We start from the raw sequence: 23,406 nt of genomic DNA, 5'->3' as shown, positions 1-23,406 counted from the left end.
TGTTGATGTACCTATTTCGTAAATGTCCGATATCATATGCATATATGCAATGTCAGCCCGTGCACGCACGGGTCACAGTCTAGTAACATCATATATTTCCTTAAAAATAAAACACTCTTTCTGATATATGCTTATGAAATGCTTCATAAAATTTATAGCAACGAGAAAGGCGTGAAGTGGATGGGTATGGGGGCAGGCCCACTTTTAGTCTCGCTTACCCCAGACTCTCGCTCTCGAGACTTCTCTCGCTCTCGAGAGTCTCGAGGGCGAGAGTCTGGGGTAAGCGAGACTAGCCCACTTTGCCTTCCTCCCTTATTTTACCGGATGCCGAAATGTAAACATCGGGCTCGGTGTTTAATATTTAACTTTCATTTTATCTTATGTATCATGTGAGCAAAAACAACAAAATAGGCAAAGGAGTTAAAAGGTATGATGTCATGTTACATGTATGATGTTAAATTGTGCCATAAAATCTATTCTTTAATACCTCCATAAAGTTGACATGTCCCTTTCAGTTTCAGCGCGGCGTATTCAAGTGTTAATGGGGGGGGGGGGGGGGGGGGAGGGGGGACATACATCTATATATAATGATAGAAGGCCGCTATCTTTGTTTGCAGCCAAGGAATATTTGATAAAATGTACTACCATCTACAATTACCAGTATAGTTTCATCATCAGTATACAAAGAATTTAAGGGTGATGGGGTCTCTAATTTAAGATTATTGTAAAAAAAAGTTTTATTCTCTGCAATACCATTAATGTTATAAGAGTGCAGATGACATTAAATAGCAGCAATAATGTACCCCCCCCCCCACCCTTATTATTTTGAACATCAGATATTTTAAAAAATCGAAGAGATTCTTGCAGTTAGACATTTAAGGCCATGGAGTATGAATGGCGAGAAATATAATTATGTGTGTGTTATCATGCACTGGAGTAATTTAAACAGCTGCACAGAATTACTCTATGATCTCCCTGGCCACCCATATAAACTAGTGCTTACTTATTACCTGCATCATGTGCTGTTCTGGGGTTGGGGGATGGGGATGGACCCTCTCTGGAAAGTCCAAAATTATTAAATTTATGTAGTAAATCTAAATTACAACTTGGGCCTTTCTTGAAAAAAAAAAGTTCTAGATCTTTAATTACATCAAGCAAAAAAAAAAACAAAAATTTTTTGTTAGTGTTTTAATTGAGTTTTTGTTGTCAGTTTATAATGTAGTCAATTCTTATTTAAGTATCTCTCCTTGTATCTGTACAACAGTTGATATATACATGTATGTAATCACAAAAGAATAATAATTGGACTCTATATTTTAATGTTATTGTTTGCCCTAAAAAACATTTTTATTTATTGTATACATGCAGGCACAAGCACTTTAATGGACACATTTTTTAACCTTGAAGAATAGATGAAGAAAAATACAAACAGAAAGCATGGAACATTCTCTGAGAAACTGGGTAGGTCCATCATTTTGCAGCTTTTCCTGGTCAATGATTAAAACTGTTATTTGTTGATAGGCATGCATATTCATTAAGAGATTTGACAAAAAGGAACCAAATCAGTTACAAGGGACAGACTTTTAATGCTAGTTTTTGGAATGTATATGCTTATCATTCGTTTAAGTGAATTAAGAATAAGTTATATTAAGATTACAAGGAAAAATAGTCTTGTATTTATAATCCAATGGTACATGTGTTTTGTAAAATGGCTGTTAACTCAACAAAAGCTAGCTTCCTCTACCACATTTATTTAGCTGGTTAACATTGTTTATTATTATAATTAAGTAAAATCTGTGAAGTTAAGTGATAGAAAAAGGAACAAATTCTAATTTCCTTAAATAATCTCTTTCTTCCTTGAATCACTCAAGGTCTTGTATATATATTTGTATGTTGGAATGATCACTATAACTCACTTGTAATATGTTTTACGGTGCGACCGTTGGGGCGAGCACAGCATGTGATCAAACAATGAGTTATAATAAATTAATAAAATAAAATTAACAACGTGAAATTTGAATGCCAAAAAATAAAACATACCTATTTTTCAGTAAATTTTCATTATTCATAGTTTATAAGATTTGTTATAATTTATTTATTTATATGTATAACAATAGTTTAATCTCAGATACAATGTTGTTAAATGATAAAGATTTTAATATATAAATCTTCATTGCACTGCATCTCCTCTTTTAAAGTGATTGTGATTATGATTGATTGATTGATTTCCCCCTTTTTTTTGCAGTAGACATTTTTTCTTAAACTTACATATAAAACTTGACTCATCATAGAGCTCCCCCCCCATGCTAAAATGTTTTTCATTTTTGTCAATTTATATATAGAAAATCGACTTACCATGGATTTGAACCTCCACTTAAAAAAAATTAATGTTTAATTTTATTTTTAATTTACGCTTAAAAATATTTGCTTATCATGTTAAAAGAACATGGTGTTGCCCCCCCCCCCCCCCCTCCCCCTGCATGTAATAAATGGAAGTGAAAATAAAGAAACCATTGAACTGCTAAAGAGCTGAAGGATTAGAATTTTCATGATTTATTTTTCTTTTTGCTTGCAAAGATTTTTTGGATGAGGCTGCCATCCACCCACCCACCCCCTTTAAAAAAAGGCGCTGCTACGTATAACGTTACGTTTCTGGAAATTACCTTAATTATATTGAATAAAATATTAGTGAGCATTCATCCAAATTAGTGCAATTTACAACTGTTTCCTGTATCTGAAGAAATGTCCTTATTCGTCAGCTGTTCTTTATCTTAGCCTTTGCAAGATTTTGAGAGGATTTTGGTCATTTCAGCAGATTTACAATAACTTCAATTAGAGTAATTTCCCCTTATCAGTGCTTATTGTGACGTCAAAGCTGACGTTGGTTAAGTGTCGTCTTACTCTTTAAAACTCCCCTGAGAAATAAAAGTATGCGAAGTATACTGTTTTATTTACTTAAAAAGCATGATGTTCTTAAAATTACACATCTTATAAGCTTTTCAAAGGTTTTACTTTGATTCTCGGGAGAACGTGATGTTAGAACGTGAGGTTGGAAACCATTGGTACTATGAATTGTGGGTCAAAATTTACTGACTCCGAAAAAATATATCGGATCAATGTGTAAACGTTTGTGACGTCACACGATTATTTTTGATTGAAAGTGTACTGAGGTGAACTTTAGAGGTAACATTGACTATGTCGCTTACATCGTTATTGTTTTTACTGTCTAAATTTGTCTTGCTAATTCTCGTGAGAGTGTGAAGTGATAAAAATTGCCATGATTACAGGGAACTACTGGGACGATTAAAACGATGCATTACTGGTCCGATTTACTGACGCCAAAAAAATCCGTTGAATGAATGTGCAACTAGTTTGAATTTTCTATTCACACACGCCTTGCCGGTAGAGCTCGCTTCGCGCCGGCGCTGCGCGCCGGCGAGCTGCGCTCGCTATTATTTTGTCACTCTGTCCTGTAATTTCAGATTGGACTATTTTTACTGGGCTCCATCAACAATTTACCCTATGTCATTGTCACCTCTGCAGCCAAAACCATTGCAGACAGGTTCAAACATTTTGTTCTTTTACTGTGATCATGCTGATATCATACATGTAAAACTAATTAATTTCAATTATTTACAAAAACTTTATTATACACTGTATGGTTTTACTTATATGCAAGCATTTTGACATATTGCTGATTTTTAAAATTGTTTAGACTTTGGCCTTTGGACGATTCTTGGGCCTCACAAGGGGTTTAGAGTTTGATGTAGGTTTATATTCTAAATGTAAACAATTGTTTAGGATCTTTTTGAGAACTGCAATGCACAACAAGTAATATGACTATAAAAATCATCCTGTTAGAAAAGGGACTTGATTATAAAAATAAGAATATCCGGGGGGGGGGGGGGGGGGAAGGAATGGATTTTATCTATCCAGGATCTACCGTATTTTCCCGACGACTCGTCGATGCGGACGACTCGTCGAATTGCTCATTTTTAGCCAAAGTTTTAACAAAATCCTACGATACGTCGATTCAGACGACACGTCGAACTTATCGCTTCAAAATGGTGTAACATTATCAGTGTTTGATGCCACGATGTCCCCGATATTGCTACCAATTATTATTAATGATTAACATTTAAACAATTACTCTTTATACTTGTGCATCATATTTTCAAATACCGACAACATCTACAAAGTCGCTTGCATTGTAAACAATTCCCGATATCGCGTGTTATGCAAAACTAAACTTACTTTGACAGAAATATTTTATTCCCATGCATTAAAATAATTATCCACTCTGACTATCGCCAGTGTATTCGCCATTACGTAACCAGCCACCTGTTGACTCGGCGCGTGGTCAATGTTTGTTTAACAATTTCCGGTGTCAGAGGCATGCACCTGTCTCGTGTCGGACTTCAAAAGGGGGATCTCAAGTGCAGAAAGCTTAGCAATTACTATGATTTGATGAAACTTGTTTACTTTGTATCCAGTAATACATTTACACGCTATTATTTTACAGAGACACTGTTAGAATAGATCGATCATTTGTACGACTTGATATTGACGATATACGACATACATACGTTTCCTAAATTTTTTATTTAACAATAATCAAAGAATTGGACAATAATTAATTAATGAACTATAATCACTCTTATAACGGTACTCTTTATGTACACAGGGAGTGAAATTGCCGTATAGATGTCAGCCTTAGCAAGATAATTAACACAACCGGGATCAGTCTACCGTATAAACAATAGAGTTGATAATTGCCGATTACGTATTTTAAGATTGATTTTGACCGTAAAATATTTCTTATTTATACTTTCCACTAACAACTCTTTACTAATAAAATAATAAAACTTTAAAACATTCCCCGGACCTACTGCAATATTTTTTTCCATTCAAGTTTGGTTTCAATTTTACTGCGCAATATTATCTTCCCACTATAGTGATATATGGAATCATGTGACAATGTGTTTATAAAAATGGAACGGTAAAACTTTTAATTGATTAAAGACAATGCACCATTGTTCAATAACTGTTATTAATATGTATTCTAGTGTTAACAGATGAGTGAAAATGATAATAATTAAAGATGAACATTGAATTCAACAACGTAATTTTCAATTACACAGCTAATCTCAGCGAGATTCGTCGAGACTGAAATTTTTTTGTAAGAGTTCCAGTCAAGGTCACAAATAGCCTGTTTCAAAATATGTCGTATTCGTAGTTTTACATAGAAAACAATAATGGGCAAATAGAAACTTTATAAAAGCATTTGGATGTCAAGTTTTTTGCCAAAAAAATAAAATATGGAATTTATAAAAAATTAAAAGGAAATATCTGGTATTTATAACTAATCCTTTTAATTTCATAATGTAATATTCATAAAATGATAAGGTTGAAACCTTTGAGTAAGAAATATTCTGAAACAGGCTATTTGTGACCTTGACTGGAACTCTTCAGCATTGGAGATGTGAATGAGTGTGGAAATGAATTGAAAAATAAACAAGTTCATATTTTGTGGGATATAAATCTTTTAACGGTAGGAACCTAACATTTTATGTTGATAGGGAGTTAAAGGGATGTTCAAAGTAAAAAGTTGAAGCGAGCAGAAGATTTAATTCAGCGTATTTCTAACATAACAACCGGCCGAAGTTGGGGCAAATTTTCCCGAATCACTTTGTGTGGCACTGGTCTGAGATTCGGAAGAGACGTCCGTCAAAAAAATTTCAGTCTCGACGAATCTCGCTGAGATTATTACACAGCCAGCTCAAGATGAATAAAACTAAAATTTTTAATACTATTTTTCACAATTTTCTGACCTCAAGCCTAAGACAAGTCGATCAAGACGATAAGTCGAGTGCTCTGCTTCAATGAAAAAAAATACCGACTTATCGTCGGGAAAATACGGTACATGTATTTTACTACATTGTCTAGACAGTTTGTATTATGACTCCATTAAGCTAATTTTATCATGCCTATTGTTCCTCAGGTGAGCGATGTGGCCCATAGGACACTTGTTTAATTCATAATTGTGTTAATATGATATCATAAAAATGTGGCATCATATAACAGAATTATATCATATGTATCATATTAGAACTTCTTATAATTCTTATATGAAAATTAAGCAATTTATATGTCATTGATCGTCATATGTGGCAACATTGCCCGTGTAGAGCTACATACATGTAGTAAGGAATGGATTTTATCTATCCAGGATCTACATGTATTTTACTACATTGTCTAGACAGTTTGTATTATGACTCCATTAAGCTAATTTTATCATGCCTATTGTTCCTCAGGTGAGCGATGTGGCCCATAGGACACTTGTTTAATTCATAATTGTGTTAATATGATATCATAAAAATGTGGCATCATATAACAGAATTATATCATATGTATCATATTAGAACTTCTTATAATTCTTATATGAAAATTAAGCAATTTATATGTCATTGATCGTCATATGTGGCAACATTGCCCGTGTAGAGCTACATACATGTAGTAAGGAATGGATTTTATCTATCCAGGATCTACATGTATTTTACTACATTGTCTAGACAGTTTGTATTATGACTCCATTAAGCTAATTTTATCATGCCTATTGTTCCTCAGGTGAGCGATGTGGCCCATAGGACACTTGTTTAATTCATAATTGTGTTAATATGATATCATAAAAATGTGGCATCATATAACAGAATTATATCATATGTATCATATTAGAACTTCTTATAATTCTTATATGAAAATTAAGCAATTTATATGTCATTGATCGTCATATGTGGCAACATTGCCCGTGTAGAGCTACATACATGTAGTAAGGAATGGATTTTATCTATCCAGGATCTACATGTATTTTACTACATTGTCTAGACAGTTTGTATTATGACTCCATTAAGCTAATTTTATCATGCCTATTGTTCCTCAGGTGAGCGATGTGGCCCATAGGACACTTGTTTAATTCATAATTGTGTTAATATGATATCATAAAAATGTGGCATCATATAACAGAATTATATCATATGTATCATATTAGAACTTCTTATAATTCTTATATGAAAATTAAGCAATTTATATGTCATTGATCGTCATATGTGGCAACATTGCCCGTGTAGAGCTACATACATGTAGTAAGGTGTCAGAGAAAAACAATTTTGATATGTACAAGGATGTACCATATTATTGATTAAATTGGATAACCATAAATGGTAAAACACGCTTATAATGAAGTGCCAGTGACAGGCGATTTTGCTTTGTTATAAATGTAATTCGTTATAACAATTATCAATACTTACAATATATTTAAAACTCACAGGGAATGAAAATCACTTCACTATAAATGTCGATTTATTATAAGCATGTTTCTATAAGTGTGTTTTACTCTAATACCATTTAAGACAGGAGGAAATGAAATTATGTTAAACTTTGTTGGCAGTAGTCTGGTTTAAATGTATTCCTGTTATCAATTTCAGAATTTCATGTAATAACATTAAAGTATTATTTTTTCAGCTTTGGCAAAAAAAATGATGTGGGTTTGGTTTTTGGAGCCAATGTAGCTTTGTCTGTGATAGTTAAAGGTATTAAATACATTGTTTATAGCTGTGCTTTCATCTGTATCTGTTGACTGGCAATTTTCATGGATTTAGCTGTTGAGTTGATCCATGAAATTGAATGTTCATTTCTAACAAGAAATTGTATTGATTGGATCATTGCATATCCATGAATTCATGTATCCTTGAAACTTGAAATTCATTTAATCCATGAAAATTAATGTCCACAAATATTGATTAAACCATAGTACTATATGACATTAATGTACATGTTAATTGATCCTGGACAATTATTGTTGGACTAGTATTACATGTATAATTTTTTGGACTGTTAGTTTCCCCTCTCTCCCTTTCTTTTGTATAGCCATCAACGGTCTATTTCTTCTGAAAGTGCCCTATTGGATTAGGTATGTGGTGAACGCTATGCTGATGATAATTGGTAAGTAAATACATGTACTCATATACTGTAGATTTCTTATTTTATGCGAGAACTTAATTCCACAATTCAAAAATTTTGCATTGAATTGCAAGAATATATAAAAAACGCAAACACCAAATTTTTATTTTCAAATAGTTTATGTCTGTCTGAAAAATAAAAAAGAGATTTTAAAATTCGTGAGACATGCTTCTCGCTATTTTACGCAGATATTAATTCCTCACATTTAAATTGGAATCTACAGTTCTCAGCAAACTTTACCAAATCTGTGTTTGTTACTTATGAAAATGCAAAGCCATGCTTCTTTTCCAGGTCTAATAGGAGTTGCGTTTGCTTTTGACTTCTGGTTTGCCTTAGTTTGCATTGTGAGTATTTTCAGTGGTCAAAACAATGTATTGAAGAAAAAATATCAGAAAATTAATTAAATTGAACTGAAGGTTTTAGTGATTTTCTAATCATCTCTTCCCTGTCATCTGTCTATCTGTAAACTTTTCGTGTTTCACATATTTTAACGTCTTCTCTAGAACTTGCAAGACAAATTTAACCAAACTTGGTACAAAACATCCTTATGGGATGGGGATTCTTCACGAAAGCCAGTTGAGCTCATTTTTGTTGTTAAAAATAATATCTTTTTTCACGAATTAATGCGTAACTTTCGCGCATAAACACCAAACTTTCACAATAAAACAAGTTACTTTCTCAATATAACACAAATCTTTCATGAATAAACGAGTTGCTTTCACGTGAAACTTTAACGTATAAATGCGTTACTTTTGCAAATAAACACATTACTTTCGAAAAATAACGCATAACTTTCACAAATTAACAAATAACTTTCCTGAATAAATGCGCAACTTTCGCGAATAGGCACCAAACTTTCGCTCATTAACATGAAACTTTTGCGAATTAATGTGAAACCATTATTTTAATATTGTCAATTCATACAAAAACCTTTTGAAGAACAATTATTGAAAACAAACACATTTTAGTTTTAAATCATGAAATACTTTTTATTCATTATTATTATGTTATCCGTGTTACGTTGACTTACATGTATGAAGACAAAATTGTCTTTTTTACTTATACATGTAGTAGCCCATACAAAAAAAAGTTACACTTAGTCATAACTTTTCTGTAACTAAAGTGTAATTTTTATGTACCTAAGATTTAGGCACATAAAAGTTATAACTTTTTTGTACCTAGATTGGACTTAAACTTTTTGCCCTATAACTAAAATGTACCTACATGGAACTTAGAAATTTCTTAGTATAACTAAAATGTACCTATATTGAACTTAGAAACTTTTCAGTATAACTAAAATGTACCTACATTGAACTTAGAAACTTTTCAGTATAACTGAAATGTACCTACATTGAACTTAGAAAATGTTCAGTATAACTGAAATGTACCTACATTGAACTTAGAAACTTTTCAGTATAACTAAAATGTACCTACATTGAACTTAGTCAATTTGTGAATGTGTTTGGACTTTGTCATTTTTACACTAAAAATTTAAGAGTATCTTATCCAAGAGGTTCAAGTCTAAAGTAGACTTTTATCACAATAAATCTAAAAACTAATATAAAATATCGTTATATCTTTGTTTTTTATAAAAATCACGATAAGTGGGGGGGGGGGGGGGGGGGGGGGTAGATCGTAGGTTGATCACACACTGGGTAGTAAAATCACTAAGATTTGTTTGAAAACAATGACATAACCATTATAACGGGAATCCAGTCCATCAATTGCAACACAAACACCTGTCCAAAATTTTATTGTTTTTATAAGGCAGAAACAGGAAATCACTTTCCGCCTGAACGCACACACATCCCAGGTTAACAGTAAAGTGTCTAAAGAGGTCATGCTTAGTCGTGCTGTGATGACACTGATGTTTGTTTAAGATAAAAAGTTGATGTGTATGTTTTGACCAGCAGACATTTTTTATTTTGCTCCTGCAAGCATTATTTTGTTATCGGTCTCTTGAACATCATTAGACATATTACAATTTCGTTTAAACACTGTTAAATACTAAGGGGTAGCATCAACTTTATATTATCACTGAAAATTTTTCCAACTTTTCATGGCCTACCCCATGAAGAAAAGGAATAGAGTAGATTTTTAGAAATTGATTCAGAATTTTCCAACGACATCGAATGCATGCGAAGAAAGGGGGGGGGGGGGTTGGGAAGGGGTGGTAGCATTGTTTGTTATTATGAGATGGGTTCATCATATTTATTCACATATTTCATTAATAGACATGCTGTTAACAAAGAACAGTACTGCTATTTCCATCTGTATGTTATCCCAGTACAAGCCTATCTCTCATCGTAATTTATAACAGCACATAGCTATAAGGACTGTGTTATAAACTTTGGGAAACATGTTTTATTTAAATAAAGTGTTATAATTTTTGGTTTTACATATTCATCAATTGTAAAAATGCATTGGTATTTAAATTGATTTAGTTTTTAAAATTCCCTCAAATTATTCAAAATGGCGGCTCTTGAGACCGGAAATGCCCAGTTTTGATGATCGGTTAATAAACTAACAGGTTGTAAGGAAAGAAAATATTACTAAAATTTGTTTCAATTAAATGCAGAATTCTTAAGATAATATTAAGTAAATAATATTGTTTTTTAACCAAAATAAATTTTAAAGATTTATCCCGGTATTAATCGTGGCTGTATCGTGATTGGTCAAAATTTCAAACTTTGACTTTCGTGAATTCTGATTGGACAATTGCCATTCCGCCATCAAATTTTGAAATGGGCAAAGAAGACAGGAGTTGTTGTGAAGATTTTCCTGATTTTTTCAAGAAATATGCAGAATCACAGCGTGTTGTATGTAGTAATGAAACTGCAAGCAGTGGTTTCATAAAGATAGACATGATATGGCTTTAGTTGTGGATGACCATTTCCATTCAGGGTAAGTCTGATGTACAAACAAGTCATTTTAAATAATTCATTTGTGTTTGCTTATCTCAATTTCTATATTATTGCTTTGCACTTAGAAATGAATTACATTTGGAATATTTCTAGAATTCTAATAAGAAGTGCATGATTTTATCATCTATATCAAAGTCTATGCAGCCATGTATATCTAGTGATGTACATTCTATATGTAATCAAATTATGGCCGACTCTTTTAAAAAGAGTATCATTGTATTGCAGAAAAAATCCCAACCAAGTCCGGCTAGCAGACTGTACACCAGATTGAAGATACATCATTAATACAAGATGAAAAAAGTAAGTGTGTGTGTTTATCAAGTAAAGATATACAGATTTTAAATTTTTAACCATATATTATGTATATCTTTTAGTAAATGAATTATTGTAAATCTGAGAATATAATGGCAACTGCATGCTGTATCAATGTTGACTTTTTTTTAGAGGGGGGGGGGGGGTACTAGGTCAACAGAGAATTGAAAAGTTTTACTGATATTTAATAATAATTTGCCTTCTTTTAGATTAATGGAGGACGAGGATAATACTATGAAAGAGATCATATGCAAGAGCAACCGTTCCCATAGAAATACATGCAGCCATGTAAACAGAAACCAGTTTTCACCTGCCAGGTGCTGGTCACATATATATTCAACTTGGTATGCTATATAATTTTCTGTTTTAAGTATAAGGTAGTTGTCAAGGATTTTAACAGTTACAATGAAAGTACATGTAGTAAGAAATTGCCATAATGAAACATTCTTTTTTATACATTTTAGGAAGTTCAACAGATTCAAGAAACAGATCCAGTTGTTTGCTGATAAATTACTGCAGGTCATTGGTATCATCTAGAACCAGGACTGTTTTAAAAATCATACTAGTATGTTTGGAACAAAATCATGCTAGTATATGTTAGGAATTTAACCTAAACATGCTTTAATTATGAAGGTTTTGGTCAAATTTTGGTTTACAAAATAATGTTTTTCAAACTTTCTATTCAAATTTAGCAAGAACATTAGACACACATGTAATCCCAAATGCTTTTATGTCAGATTATTGCTTTATTTAAAAAACTTGCATATAGGGTCTGTAATGATTTGAGATAATTATGTAAACAATAAAATGCTTTTTTGGTGACATATGCGGGATATGAATGTAGCGACATTGCAGAAAAAATACATTACCCGCATTAGCGAGTTATGTAAATTTTTTCTGCAATCATTGCTCCCTTCATTACCTGCATGAATCGTCAAAGAAAGTTATATTGTTTATATTTACATCTTTCTTTTAACAAATTAATAAATTGTTTGTAAAGAGTAAGTTAAATTTACTATATTATTTTTAATGTGCATCAGTACGTTAGCTAAAAGAAACAGCCAAATTGTCTTCAATGGGAATGTGAGTCTGCATTGATATCCTGATTATTTCAATGATTTTTCTAAGGTCATTATAGGTTTCGACCAATCGTTAAACAAGGCGTTAACTATAAGTTTCCATAAGAAATGGAGGAAAGCATACTCATTAGATGTAAATATAATTCAGTAAACATATTGATTAACATAAACATTGACTTGTGTTCTTCTGCTCACATGAACAGATATGATTTTAAATTCCTATTCAAGAGCAAAAACAATTTGATGAAAAGTTTATGTCAACATTAGGGACTTTTTTTTCATCAGTATAACACCTGTACATGTACCTGGGGTTTTTTTTTATCTGAAGTTTATGATACAGATAGATATTTTTTGCCTACATCTGTAATTTTTCTGTGTAACTTTTCTGTACCTAAATGATAACTTTTTTGTACCTACATCTATAACTTTTCTGTACCTAAACAATAACTTTTCTGTAACTTTATGTATAACTTTTCTGTACCTACATCTATAACTTTTCTGTACCTAAATGATAACTTTTCTGTAACTATATGTATAACTTTTCTGTACCTACATCTATAACTTTTCTGTACCTAAATGATAACTTTTCTGTAACTATATATGTATAACTTTTCTGTACCTACATCTATAACTTTTTTGTACCTAAATGATAACTTTTCTGTAACTATATGTATAACTTTTCTGTAACTATATGTATAACTTTTCTGTACCTACGTGTATAACTTTTCTGTACCTAAATGATAACTTTTCTGTAACTATACGTATAACTTTTCTGTACCTAAATGATAACTTTTCTGTAACTATATGTATAACTTTCCTGTACCTACATCTATAACTTTTCTGTACCTAAATGATAACTTTTCTATACCTATATGTATAACTTTTTTGTACCTAAATGATAACTTTTCTGTAACTTTAATTTGTAACTTTTTTGTACCTAAATGATAACTTTATTATAACTTTTTGATAACTTTTTTATACCTATTTATTTTTATGAAAAAAATAAATTGTCAATAGTTACACTCTAGTTATGACTTTTTTGTACTTAAGCAAAAAGTTACAATATAGGTATAACTTTTTGATGCTAATTTGGAACCATAATTGATCAGATGGTTCCAAATTGTGCTAACTTAGTTATGACTTTTTTGTAACTTTTTTAAGGGCTCATAGGTATAACTTTTTAGTGCTTTTTTTTTGTATGGGAGATATTAATAAATCTGATAAAACTTCATAACACTTTTAGATGTTAATAGATGTTCCAAGTAGATACCGAGTTAGAGCATCATTTTTCATGTTTCTTCCGACCCTCTGTTCAAACAGGCATTCATTGATTGTCTTTTTCTTTTAAAATTAATATAAATTCAACCGTCAGAAATCTTTAAAATCTTAGTTCTGATTTTCAAATGACATATGTGATTAATTTAGAGGACAAATCTATGTCATCTAGATTTGAACAATAGCTTTAAAAATGTATAGATTAAACTTATTTCAATTCACAGCTTGACTTATTTTTCTGATATTACACTAGACGTTAATTTATGTTGCAGCAAAATAACATATATATTATAACTTTTTGAACAATGAAATCCTTTCAATTCTACAATGATATTTAATCAGACTTTTAATTCGAATTAAAATTGTTATAATGCAAATATGTTGATGCGTCATTTTCTATAATAAAGCGCCCATGAGAATGTGAAAAGATTTTAAACATTTCCTACGTCTGAATTTATATCAATATGTATGAAGTTTAATTTGATTCATTTACATCTTTATATAATAGGATTATTTTGTTTTATCTAAAATTGAACATGTTTTTCATAGGGGTTTTTGTATATAATGACAACATTTATATACCGGTATTTTATTTTCTCGTTTATTTGTGAAAGTTTCGAGTTTATTCACAAAAGTTACAGAATATATTGTGAAAATTACATGTTATATCATGAAAGTTTTGCATTTATTTGCAAAAGTTACGTGTTTATTTGCAAAAGTTACAAGTTTATTTGCAAAATTTATGCGTTTATTCACCAAAAAAATATTATTTTTACCTACGAAAATGAGCTGTTTTAAAAATCATATCTATATTCCTCAATACAAAAAAAACTGCAAAGCCAAAGCATTTCATTGTTTATATATTTTCATCTTTCTTTTAACAAATTCATCGTTAAAAGAAAGTAAAATTATATAAATTATTTTTAATGTACATCAATACATTAGATTAAGAAACAGCCAAATTGTCTCCTATGGGAATTTGAGTCTGACATCATTATGATTATTTCCTGCAGTCCATGATTTTTCTCAGGTTGATGAAGGTTTCGGCCAATTGATAAACGGGGCATGTAGATTTCAGTCATGTCATTTTCTACAGAACTATGAATTACAATCAATTTCTGTAAGAAAAAAGGGAATCATGCTTGATTGATGTAAACATAATTGCTTTAAAGCGACGATACACAAATATTTCTTACAAATAGACATCCGCATAAATATAAGTGTCGCAGGGTCTTGTGTGAATAAATAATGCTGAATCTGTGGTACTGATTTCAGCTATACATTGGTTCTTTATTTCGAGGATTATATTGATGAATAAAACCTATAAGTACAAACACACTCACACTCACAGTTACACAATTCATACGCAACATCACACGGTAAATAGGAATATTAATTTTATGAATTAAAAGTAATTTACAATTAATATAAAATGATATTTCAATTACAAGGTAATTAAGAGAAGCTTACCAGGTATTCAGAACTATGAGTTTAAAAAATATATGAAATATCTTGCACAGGTAAGGTAAAGGTACACTTCACTGTTTGTACCATGAAGATAAAAGTCGTGGGGTTAGGGAATTGGCTGGATTATGCTATTTAAAGTGAGTAAAGTCATGCATATTAATGAATTCAGTCGTAAATTTCTATTGATCAGCTAATATAGTAGTAAAGAATAAATATGTGGTCAACATACACCCGTAAGCAAAATCCTCACGTGACTAACCAAAACTCATTCATACATTCACTCATTCACCTCTCATACACGCTCGATTGGCAATGCATGCCAAATATTAATACACAAAATATATAAAACTTTTAAATAACAACTGCGACATAACCATTGAATGCTTATTTTTGGATGTCGTCGGTCCTATAACACACCAAACGGTGCAGACAAATTTTCATACAGTGCTTACGTATTATGGTATTCAATTTGTCTGCAAGGCATGGTGTGTTATAGGACTAACGACATCCAAAAATAAGCATTCAGTGCTAAAATGGCATCAGCACACCTCTGAATGAATGTGCAAATGTTCTTATAATGGAGGAATGGGAAAAATTCAAAATAATTATAAATCGAACAGCACTCCATCCTTTAAGCCTCATAAACTATTAATCCAAATTATTGAAACAAATTTGATTTTCTTTGAAATCTTTTTCTTCACCTCATGTCATGTATGATAGGGACTTGTTGTAAAAATAAAAGTTCTTACAGATATTATGGCACTCATTTCTCCTGGGATTTGGAATGGGGCCTATATATTTAAGTACATGTATAATATAAAATGAAAATGCATAAGCTGCCATTTATTTGATCAGGAAAGTAATGTGTTCTGGTATTGCAATCTCATAAAATGGCAAAATTTGATATTCAAAAGCATAATTATTTTCTAAAACCTATGCTGATCTGATGTATACATGTAGCTCAACTTACAGGGTATCAGTAAAGGAAGTAAACGTGTTGAATATCTGATTTTTCCTATGAGGCCAAGCTTGTATTTTAGAATTTGGCTAAGATCAGTATTTTATTTATTTATTATAAAATTTTTCAGAAATCGGTAAATTTTTATAATTTAGGTGGTTGTTGGTTCATCAGCCGCATTTGGTGAAAAGTAAGTTGTATAATCATATCTGTGTGCACCTTAATGTGTATTAGGTACATGCATATGTTTTTGAAGAAGTCACTCAGAATCTTTTAATTCTCCTGTTAACATCATCCAAATATTTTCTTTTGAATTTTCTTGCCTCCTTGCCTTTTTTAAACCTACATGTACACGTAGAATACTGAATAGATATATATATAACTTAGCACTGCAAATAAGTGGGAATGTATAATTCATATAAAAGCATAAAAATTCTAGGGTTTTTAGCTCACCTGAGCTGAAAGCTCAAGTGAGATTTTCTGATCACATTTTGTCTGTCGTCTGTCTGTCCGTGAACTTTCCACATTTTCAACATCTTCTCGATAACTTCTTGGCCAATTTCAAGCAAACTTGGCACAAATTATTCTTAGGCAAAGGGGATTGGAAGTTATGAAAATTAAGGGTCACTCCCTTTTTCAAAGGGAGGTAATTAGAAATTAATGAGAAATTTTCAAAAATCTTCTTCTCAATCTTCTTCTCAAGAACCATAAGGCCATGAAAGCTGAAACTTGCGTGGAAGCATCCTCAGGTAATATAGATTCACAGTTGTGAAAATCATGAACCCTGGGGGTAGGGTTGGGCCACAATGGGGGGGTCAAAGTTTAACATAGGAGTATATAGAGTAAATATTTAAAAATCTTCTGAGAAACTAATCTGCCAGGAAAGCTGAAACTTTTGTGGAAGCATCCTCAGGTAGTGTTGATTTAAAGTTGTGAAAATCATTATCCTCGGGGGTAGGGTGGGGCCACAATGGAGGGTCAAAGTTTAACATAGGAGTATATAGAGTAAATCTTTAAAAAGCTTCTTCTCAGAAACTTATCAGCCAGGAAAGCTGAGACTTGTGTGGAAGCATCCTCAGGTAATGTATATTCAAAGTTGGGAGTAGGTGTTGGGGGGGGGGGGGTCAAAGTTTTACATACCGGTAGGAATATGTAGAGTAAATCTTTAAAAATCTTCTTCTCAGAAACAAATCAGCCAGATGATTCTTTATTATAATTGTTTAGACTTTGGCCCAAACAATTCTTCAGCCTCACAAGAAGGTTCAGAGTTAGATGTAGGTTTATATCCCATATATAAACAATTATTAAGGATCTTTTTGAGAGCTGCAATACTCAGCATGTGATATGACTATAAAATCATCCTGTTAGAAAAGGGACTAATACTTATAAACATAAGAATATCCAAGGGGGAAATGGATTTTATTTATACAGGATCTACATGTATTATTGTACATTGTCCAGATAGTTTGTATTATGACTCCATTAAGCTGATTTTATACCTATACCTCATACCTATTGTTCTTCATGTGAGCAATGTGGCACATGGGCCTCTTGTTTTTCTTCAAAAACATCAATCAGTAGTAAAAATAACATACTGGTGTGTGCATTGATCATTTACTAGCAATTTTGAATAAGCACTATCTGTCGAAAATTTTGTTTCATTTGGTGTTCTTTATTTTTGTAAGTAATAGCCTTTGACATCTTCCAGCTGCTCTAAACTCATTAAATATTTATGACATGCTGTAAGCCAGCTAGCTTTATAGGACCATTTTAACAAGAGCTTGGACTTTGAGTAGTTGTGTCAAACTGCAATGTGACGTAGGCCTGTCTATTTCCTCGCTGGCTACGCAGCCATGGCTTTTTGAAATTGACACAATATGTCTGACCTTTGAACTAAAACTACACAACTCTGTATATTTCACTTGAAACCAGAGTCATTTTTAACTTGTTTTGACGCACGATTCGATAGCTACATCCTACCGAAAGTCCAATGTCTTGTTAAAATGGTTCTATATAAGTGCCAAACATGAACGCTATACTGAGATTGCATCCATGTTTTTTGATTTTCAGTGTGGCCCTCGGATACCTCCGTCTTTTTCCCAGTAAATGCGTCAATGCCTGGTCCAGTGGGACGGGCATGGCTGGGGTCCTAGGATCAGCCATTTACATCATCTTTGGTAAGTGAGCTAAATCTGAATCTTTTCTGCATGTGCATTATTAGTCTGATAGAGACTGGATTGCTGAAATGTAAGTCTTACTATTGTCACAATTTGGCACTGGTCTCTACGCTACGTTCCCCTGCGACATTATGACCATGCCCATCGAGTATTTCAAAAATAAAATCAGGAAGCTAACAATATTATATGGGGTAACTACTACTTATTATACAGTTTACATGCAAATTACATGTAAAAATGCAAGGATTGATGGACAATTTACTTTAGATGATTTTATATATATATATATAGAGAGAGAGAGAGAGAGAGAGGGGAGAGAGAGAGAGAGCAATATTTATTCATTTTATAGTATACGTAACATGCAAATTGCATGAAACTGTTACAACAAAACTCAATATTTCAACCAATATGTTAAATTCAATAAAATTTTAATGTTTTGTTATCTAACTTATTTCCAGTTTTTCTAAATTTAAGGTTGTTCGATTGGAGAAAGCAATGACAAATCTCAGCTGAAAACTCTGACAAAGTAAGTCTTGACTAATGTATAATTTATGGCTCATACCTTTTTAGTTTGTGAGCTATTCTGCTCAAATTTTGTCTGATAGCCATCTGTCTGTCCCTCCATCTGTAAATCTATCACATATTTTACTTCTTCTCTTAAACTTGGCCATGGAAAGGGGAATCTAAACTGTAAGCAATGTGGTCCATGGGCTTCTTGATGAAACAGAGTCCACTAAAACAACACAGGGGCACCAAAAGTGGTTCAAAGTTAACATTTGACAGCAAAAACCTGCAGGTTTTTGTACATACATGTAGTAAATTTCATGTGTTTGCTTTTATGAAAATGTTATTGTTCACCTGATTTTTTTCTATTTAAACTACAGTTCTGCTGTTAAATGTATAAACCAGGCAGCTAATTATAACAACTTGATGCTTTTACATAGGTTGATAGTCGCAAGTTTAAAATGATGTAAGGAAATTCAAAGATGTTTAGCACGTTTTAGAAGTATAGGTTAATCTTCATGAATATATTTTATCAGGTATGCATTCCTTCTGACTCTGCCAGCAGTAGCAGTATACCTGATTGCATATTTTGTCATCATCAAAGCCCCGAAAACTGACGACACATTCCACAGAGGGGATCCATCCATCCAGAAACCTTTAAATGAAGAGGAGAGGTCACTTTTACATGGTTCTGATGAAGGTTCTCTCTTTCTCTATCTCTCTCTCTCTCTCCAACATAAAACCTTGCAAACCAATGATATACATGTACCAATTTTTTTTCTACAAAATCTTATGATAAAAAATTTCAACTTTGTCAATAATAGAAACATATTTTGTTTTATGATATTGAACCATGGGTTTTTTTTAATCTGATTTAAAGGAGCTTTGACTGTGGAGTCGACATTACATCGGTTGCGTAGATGTTGGGGACTTGTCTGGTGGCTCTCTCTAAATGTCAGTATCAATTTTTACGAGAGGAGGGCGAAAAGATTTTTCAGGAATTTTTTTTTCCCATGATAAACAATCATTCTTTAAATGGAGTGCATTATTTGTTTTTGTTTTTTATTAGCTGTGTGCAGTGTATCTGTTTGAGTATGTTGCTCAAGGCTGTGCTTCTAAAGTGCGACCCGCGTCTGAATATAACAAAGGCTGTCCTGAGCTGTTTGCAGCCCTTTCTTTTTGCTATCAGGTACAAGTACATGGGAAAACAGAAAGTCTTAGTACATTCTGGACTTTAACATAGTGTTCTTTGGTAAATTTAAGGTACATATATGATGCTCTTTTTTTTGTATCTCATATAACACAGGAGAGTTCCAAATAAATAGAATTACATACTATACTTATGTTTGTCAACTACATTTCTCCAACATTTGTTTCAGGCCGGAGTGTTTGTGTCCAGGTCCTCGGTGCAATTATTCCAAATCAAGAGAGTGGAGGTTTTATCAGTGCTACAATTTCTGAACATGGTTCTGTGGATATTTGATGTACATGTAAGATCATCAGAGCCCCTCTCACAGAGTACGGTGTTCAGTGACCCTGAATGATGTTTGTAGGTCAAGTGTCAAGGTCATATTGGATCACACAAAATTCTTTTTTCAAAGCAAAAATATTCCACTTGGCCCTATTTGACTCCTACTTCAAGTTAACAGAGCTTTTGAGTTAATGGTGTGCATTGACTTTATAATTTGAACAAGTTAATGTGAAGATCATAGCAGATCTCTCTATAATCAGTTTAAGACCATAGATTATTCCCATTTGCTTAATCTTGCTCAGGTTGAACAAAAATGCCTGTATGTAAGGGTTAATGAGATTTAGATAAAAGTTTTATGCCAGCTGGAAAATTTCTAAGTTATAGGTCGAGGTCAAAGCAAAATTCTCTGAGACGCTTTTTATTCTAATTTCCATTTAAGCAGGGCCTTTGAGATGGTCATCATTTCAATGTTGTTTACTTATAAATGAAAAAGATTTGAATTATTAAATTGAAATTTTTAAAAGATGAAAAAAACCAACACATTGGATAATTCAATCATCCACTGATAAATTTTTCTTTCAGTATAAATTTATTCCTGTGTATCTTTTACCGGCCTTAATGATATATGTGGGTCTGCTGGGCGGAGCCTCCTATGTCAATATATTTTATCTACTTCTGCATGAAGACAAGTACCCAGAGGAAGATAGAGAATTCTGTATAAATATCGTATCACTCTTCATTACTGGAGGTAAACAATTTTGTTCATATCTTTATTGTCAAGTGCAATTTCTCTCTCTCTTTCTCTCTCATTTGAGTCATATTTTTGTATGTTCTTTGAATAAGAACATATGTCTCTGATGTGAATGATGGATTGATCTCTGTTGCAGGTATTGTTCTTGGGACAGCTTTGGAAACAGTGCTTTTTAACACAGTGTTGGAAAGTGACTAACAGAGAAACTAGCTGGTGCAATGTTAACCATCCTCCCGTTTCTTTCATTACCTCAACTCACCATATGGTGTTGAAATATTGACAATACTCACTCCTTACGACAATTGTAAGATAATTTGTCTATTGTAAATTAATATTTAATGTGTCATCATTGAATTTATATGTTTGTCAATTTTTAATTGATTATTAGATATTATATATTAATTTTATACATGTATTACAAATTACAATACATATTATATGTACATGTTATACAACTCAATACTGATTAATGTTTACATCGACTTGCTTATTTATTGACTCAATAAGCTTAAAGTTCCAGGATTTCTTTTTTAAATAAAATAGGTTGAGGTATATAAGCACATAAGGTCAAAAGGTGACTTCTGTCGGGTCCACATATTGAGATATCACGTTAGGTGACTTAGTCCCTGTTTTAATAGAATGCAACACAGAATGTTACATACTGCCCCAGTATTGAGAGAACATAAAATAAGATGACCTTAGATCCTCATATTGAATAAGAAAAAACACCAGAGGTCATCCAGAAACTTCATTTTGATTGAATTATGAATTTAACATACAGGTAACCTTAATAAGAATGTTGTACATTGTACATTAGGTGACCCCCCCCCCCTCCCCCTCCCCCTCCCCCTCCGCTCCGGACCCAAGAATGGATGACACAAGTTATTGTATGTGACTTCCATTTATTGATATAACCAAATATATTTGGTCCCCAACTTTTTTTTTGGGGGGGGGGGGAGACAGAAAATGAAATTATAGATAAACTAGACTATGCTACACTCCCACGGATTAGGATTTTCATGATTCTGGGATGTTTCTTTTTCAGTTTTTTTTTGGTCAAGATTTTCGATGAGTCTCACTCTGGCCCCCACCCCCCATTTTCAAAAACGTTATTATTTAGGGCAAATTCACCCCCAACACTATCTAGACCACCTTTTCATATTCTAATCCTTAATATTAACTATACAGATCACGGTTGTTTTTTGGGGTAAATTTACCCCAAACACTAGCCCTCGAAGCCTTAGAAATAAACAGAAAATAACTGTGTTCCAATTCTTTTCTGTTTGTCAAATGACAACTCCACAGAAGTTTTCAAAAAATTGATGTTGAATATTGCAGATTGTGTGGAAGTGACTTTCTCTGTAATACAGGAACGAAATATGTAAAAAATAAATATTTGTTTTTGTAAGTACAAAGAAAACTTTCATTAAACGACCCCGATAAGGAGATAAATTTAAAAGTGTCGGCCTCTGAACATTTCTTGTCCAGATATCTCAAGAACGGTAAAAAGTTTCTAAACACTTGTTGAGAAAAAAAATATACGTCATCTGAAAATGTTAGATTTTACACAAAGAATACCGTTTAATAAAATCAATCGAATACAAAGTTATTAATGAAAAACTAATGTTCTGCATGGGATGTAAACAGCCTGTTATACCATGGGTGTATACACTCAGATTTTCTTGGAAATGTAAATGCAAAATGTTAACGTAGATTGCTATAATAAAAAATGTTACTGAAAACGAAGTTTTTCCATTATTCTGCACTATGTTTCATATTCTAACGCAAATTTGCTTCGTAGAGCTACAGATTTACTAGTATGTACCATATGTATGTATGATTTGTCACAAATACCTACACTTTCGAAAAACACCCCTGGCCAATTTCCGACAGTCACTAGTAACCAGGTAAATTTTTCATTCTCTGATAAGTTGTTCTGCAATTAAGTCTGCACCAGCGGTAAGCTGAATCCACCAATAAAAAAAGTTTGCGGTTAAATATGCACCCTGAATTTTGGGGCATTAACAGGTTTAAATGCAAATAAAGAAATAATTTATCAAGGAAAATTATCTAAATCTTAGGAGTGTCTCCTTAAAAGATTGTCGAAGTTATTAAGTATTCTTTGCATTTAATTGGCAAAATGAATTGCCCTTTAACTCTTTTATTTTACTTTTAAAATGGGCTTTGATGTTAATTCTGCATGTGACTTATAACCTGTTGATAAATAAATTTAAAAAAGCAATAAATTTCATTAGAAGAAATATGGCTCTATACTGTGGAATTTATAGCTTCGATAGAGTACCGGTTGAACTTTTTAATCACCATGTAAAGTACGACTGTTCGAAGTGGTTAAGATTTTGATTATTAGAATCCTACAGAGATTGTTGCTGAAATGTTTCTATCACTCGAGAAAAGAGGAATGCAGCTCTGAAAGAGCATCTAATCAGGAACTGGTTGATTTCAGTATAT

The 23,406-nt window shown here is 32.4% G+C and overlaps 1 protein-coding gene and 1 long non-coding RNA gene across 3 annotated transcripts; both read left to right on the top strand.

Moving 5' to 3' along the window:
- The first annotated feature begins 292 nt into the window (after nt 1-292).
- Nucleotides 293-22,687, top strand: LOC128188231 (battenin-like). Its single transcript, XM_052859162.1, has 15 exons — nt 293-427; nt 1,369-1,461; nt 3,483-3,562; nt 7,522-7,589; nt 7,927-8,001; nt 8,311-8,363; nt 16,190-16,224; nt 18,105-18,211; nt 18,686-18,737; nt 19,252-19,415; nt 19,596-19,669; nt 19,785-19,904; nt 20,095-20,205; nt 20,769-20,934; nt 21,074-22,687. Exons 2-15 carry the CDS (start codon nt 1,438-1,440, stop codon nt 21,133-21,135), a joined length of 1,191 nt encoding a protein of 396 aa, XP_052715122.1. The 5' UTR covers nt 293-427; nt 1,369-1,437; the 3' UTR covers nt 21,136-22,687.
- On the top strand, nt 10,884-13,545 carry LOC128188237 (uncharacterized). 2 transcript variants are annotated; one of them, XR_008244137.1, is made up of 4 exons: nt 10,884-10,923; nt 11,169-11,243; nt 11,465-11,599; nt 11,720-13,545. It is a non-coding gene; the product is annotated as an uncharacterized LOC128188237 (long non-coding RNA). The 2 variants fall into 2 exon arrangements; XR_008244136.1 differs by having other exon boundaries at nt 10,894-11,243.
- Nucleotides 22,688-23,406: the final 719 nt, after the last annotated feature.

This window comes from Crassostrea angulata, chromosome 1 (assembly GCF_025612915.1).
Source record: "Crassostrea angulata isolate pt1a10 chromosome 1, ASM2561291v2, whole genome shotgun sequence".
NCBI lineage: Eukaryota > Metazoa > Mollusca > Bivalvia > Ostreida > Ostreidae > Magallana > Magallana angulata.
The sequence above is the reverse complement of the archived record's forward strand: the minus strand, read 5'-3'. Positions and strand labels throughout refer to the sequence as shown.

Coding starts and splice junctions, on each gene's coding strand:
- LOC128188231 (XM_052859162.1), top strand. CDS start 1,438: ATGGAACATTCTCTGAGAAACTGG. Junction 1,462..3,482: donor AACATTCTCTGAGAAACTGG/GTAGGTCCATCA, acceptor CTGTAATTTCAG/ATTGGACTATTTTTACTGGG. Junction 8,002..8,310: donor CGCTATGCTGATGATAATTG/GTAAGTAAATAC, acceptor CTTCTTTTCCAG/GTCTAATAGGAGTTGCGTTT.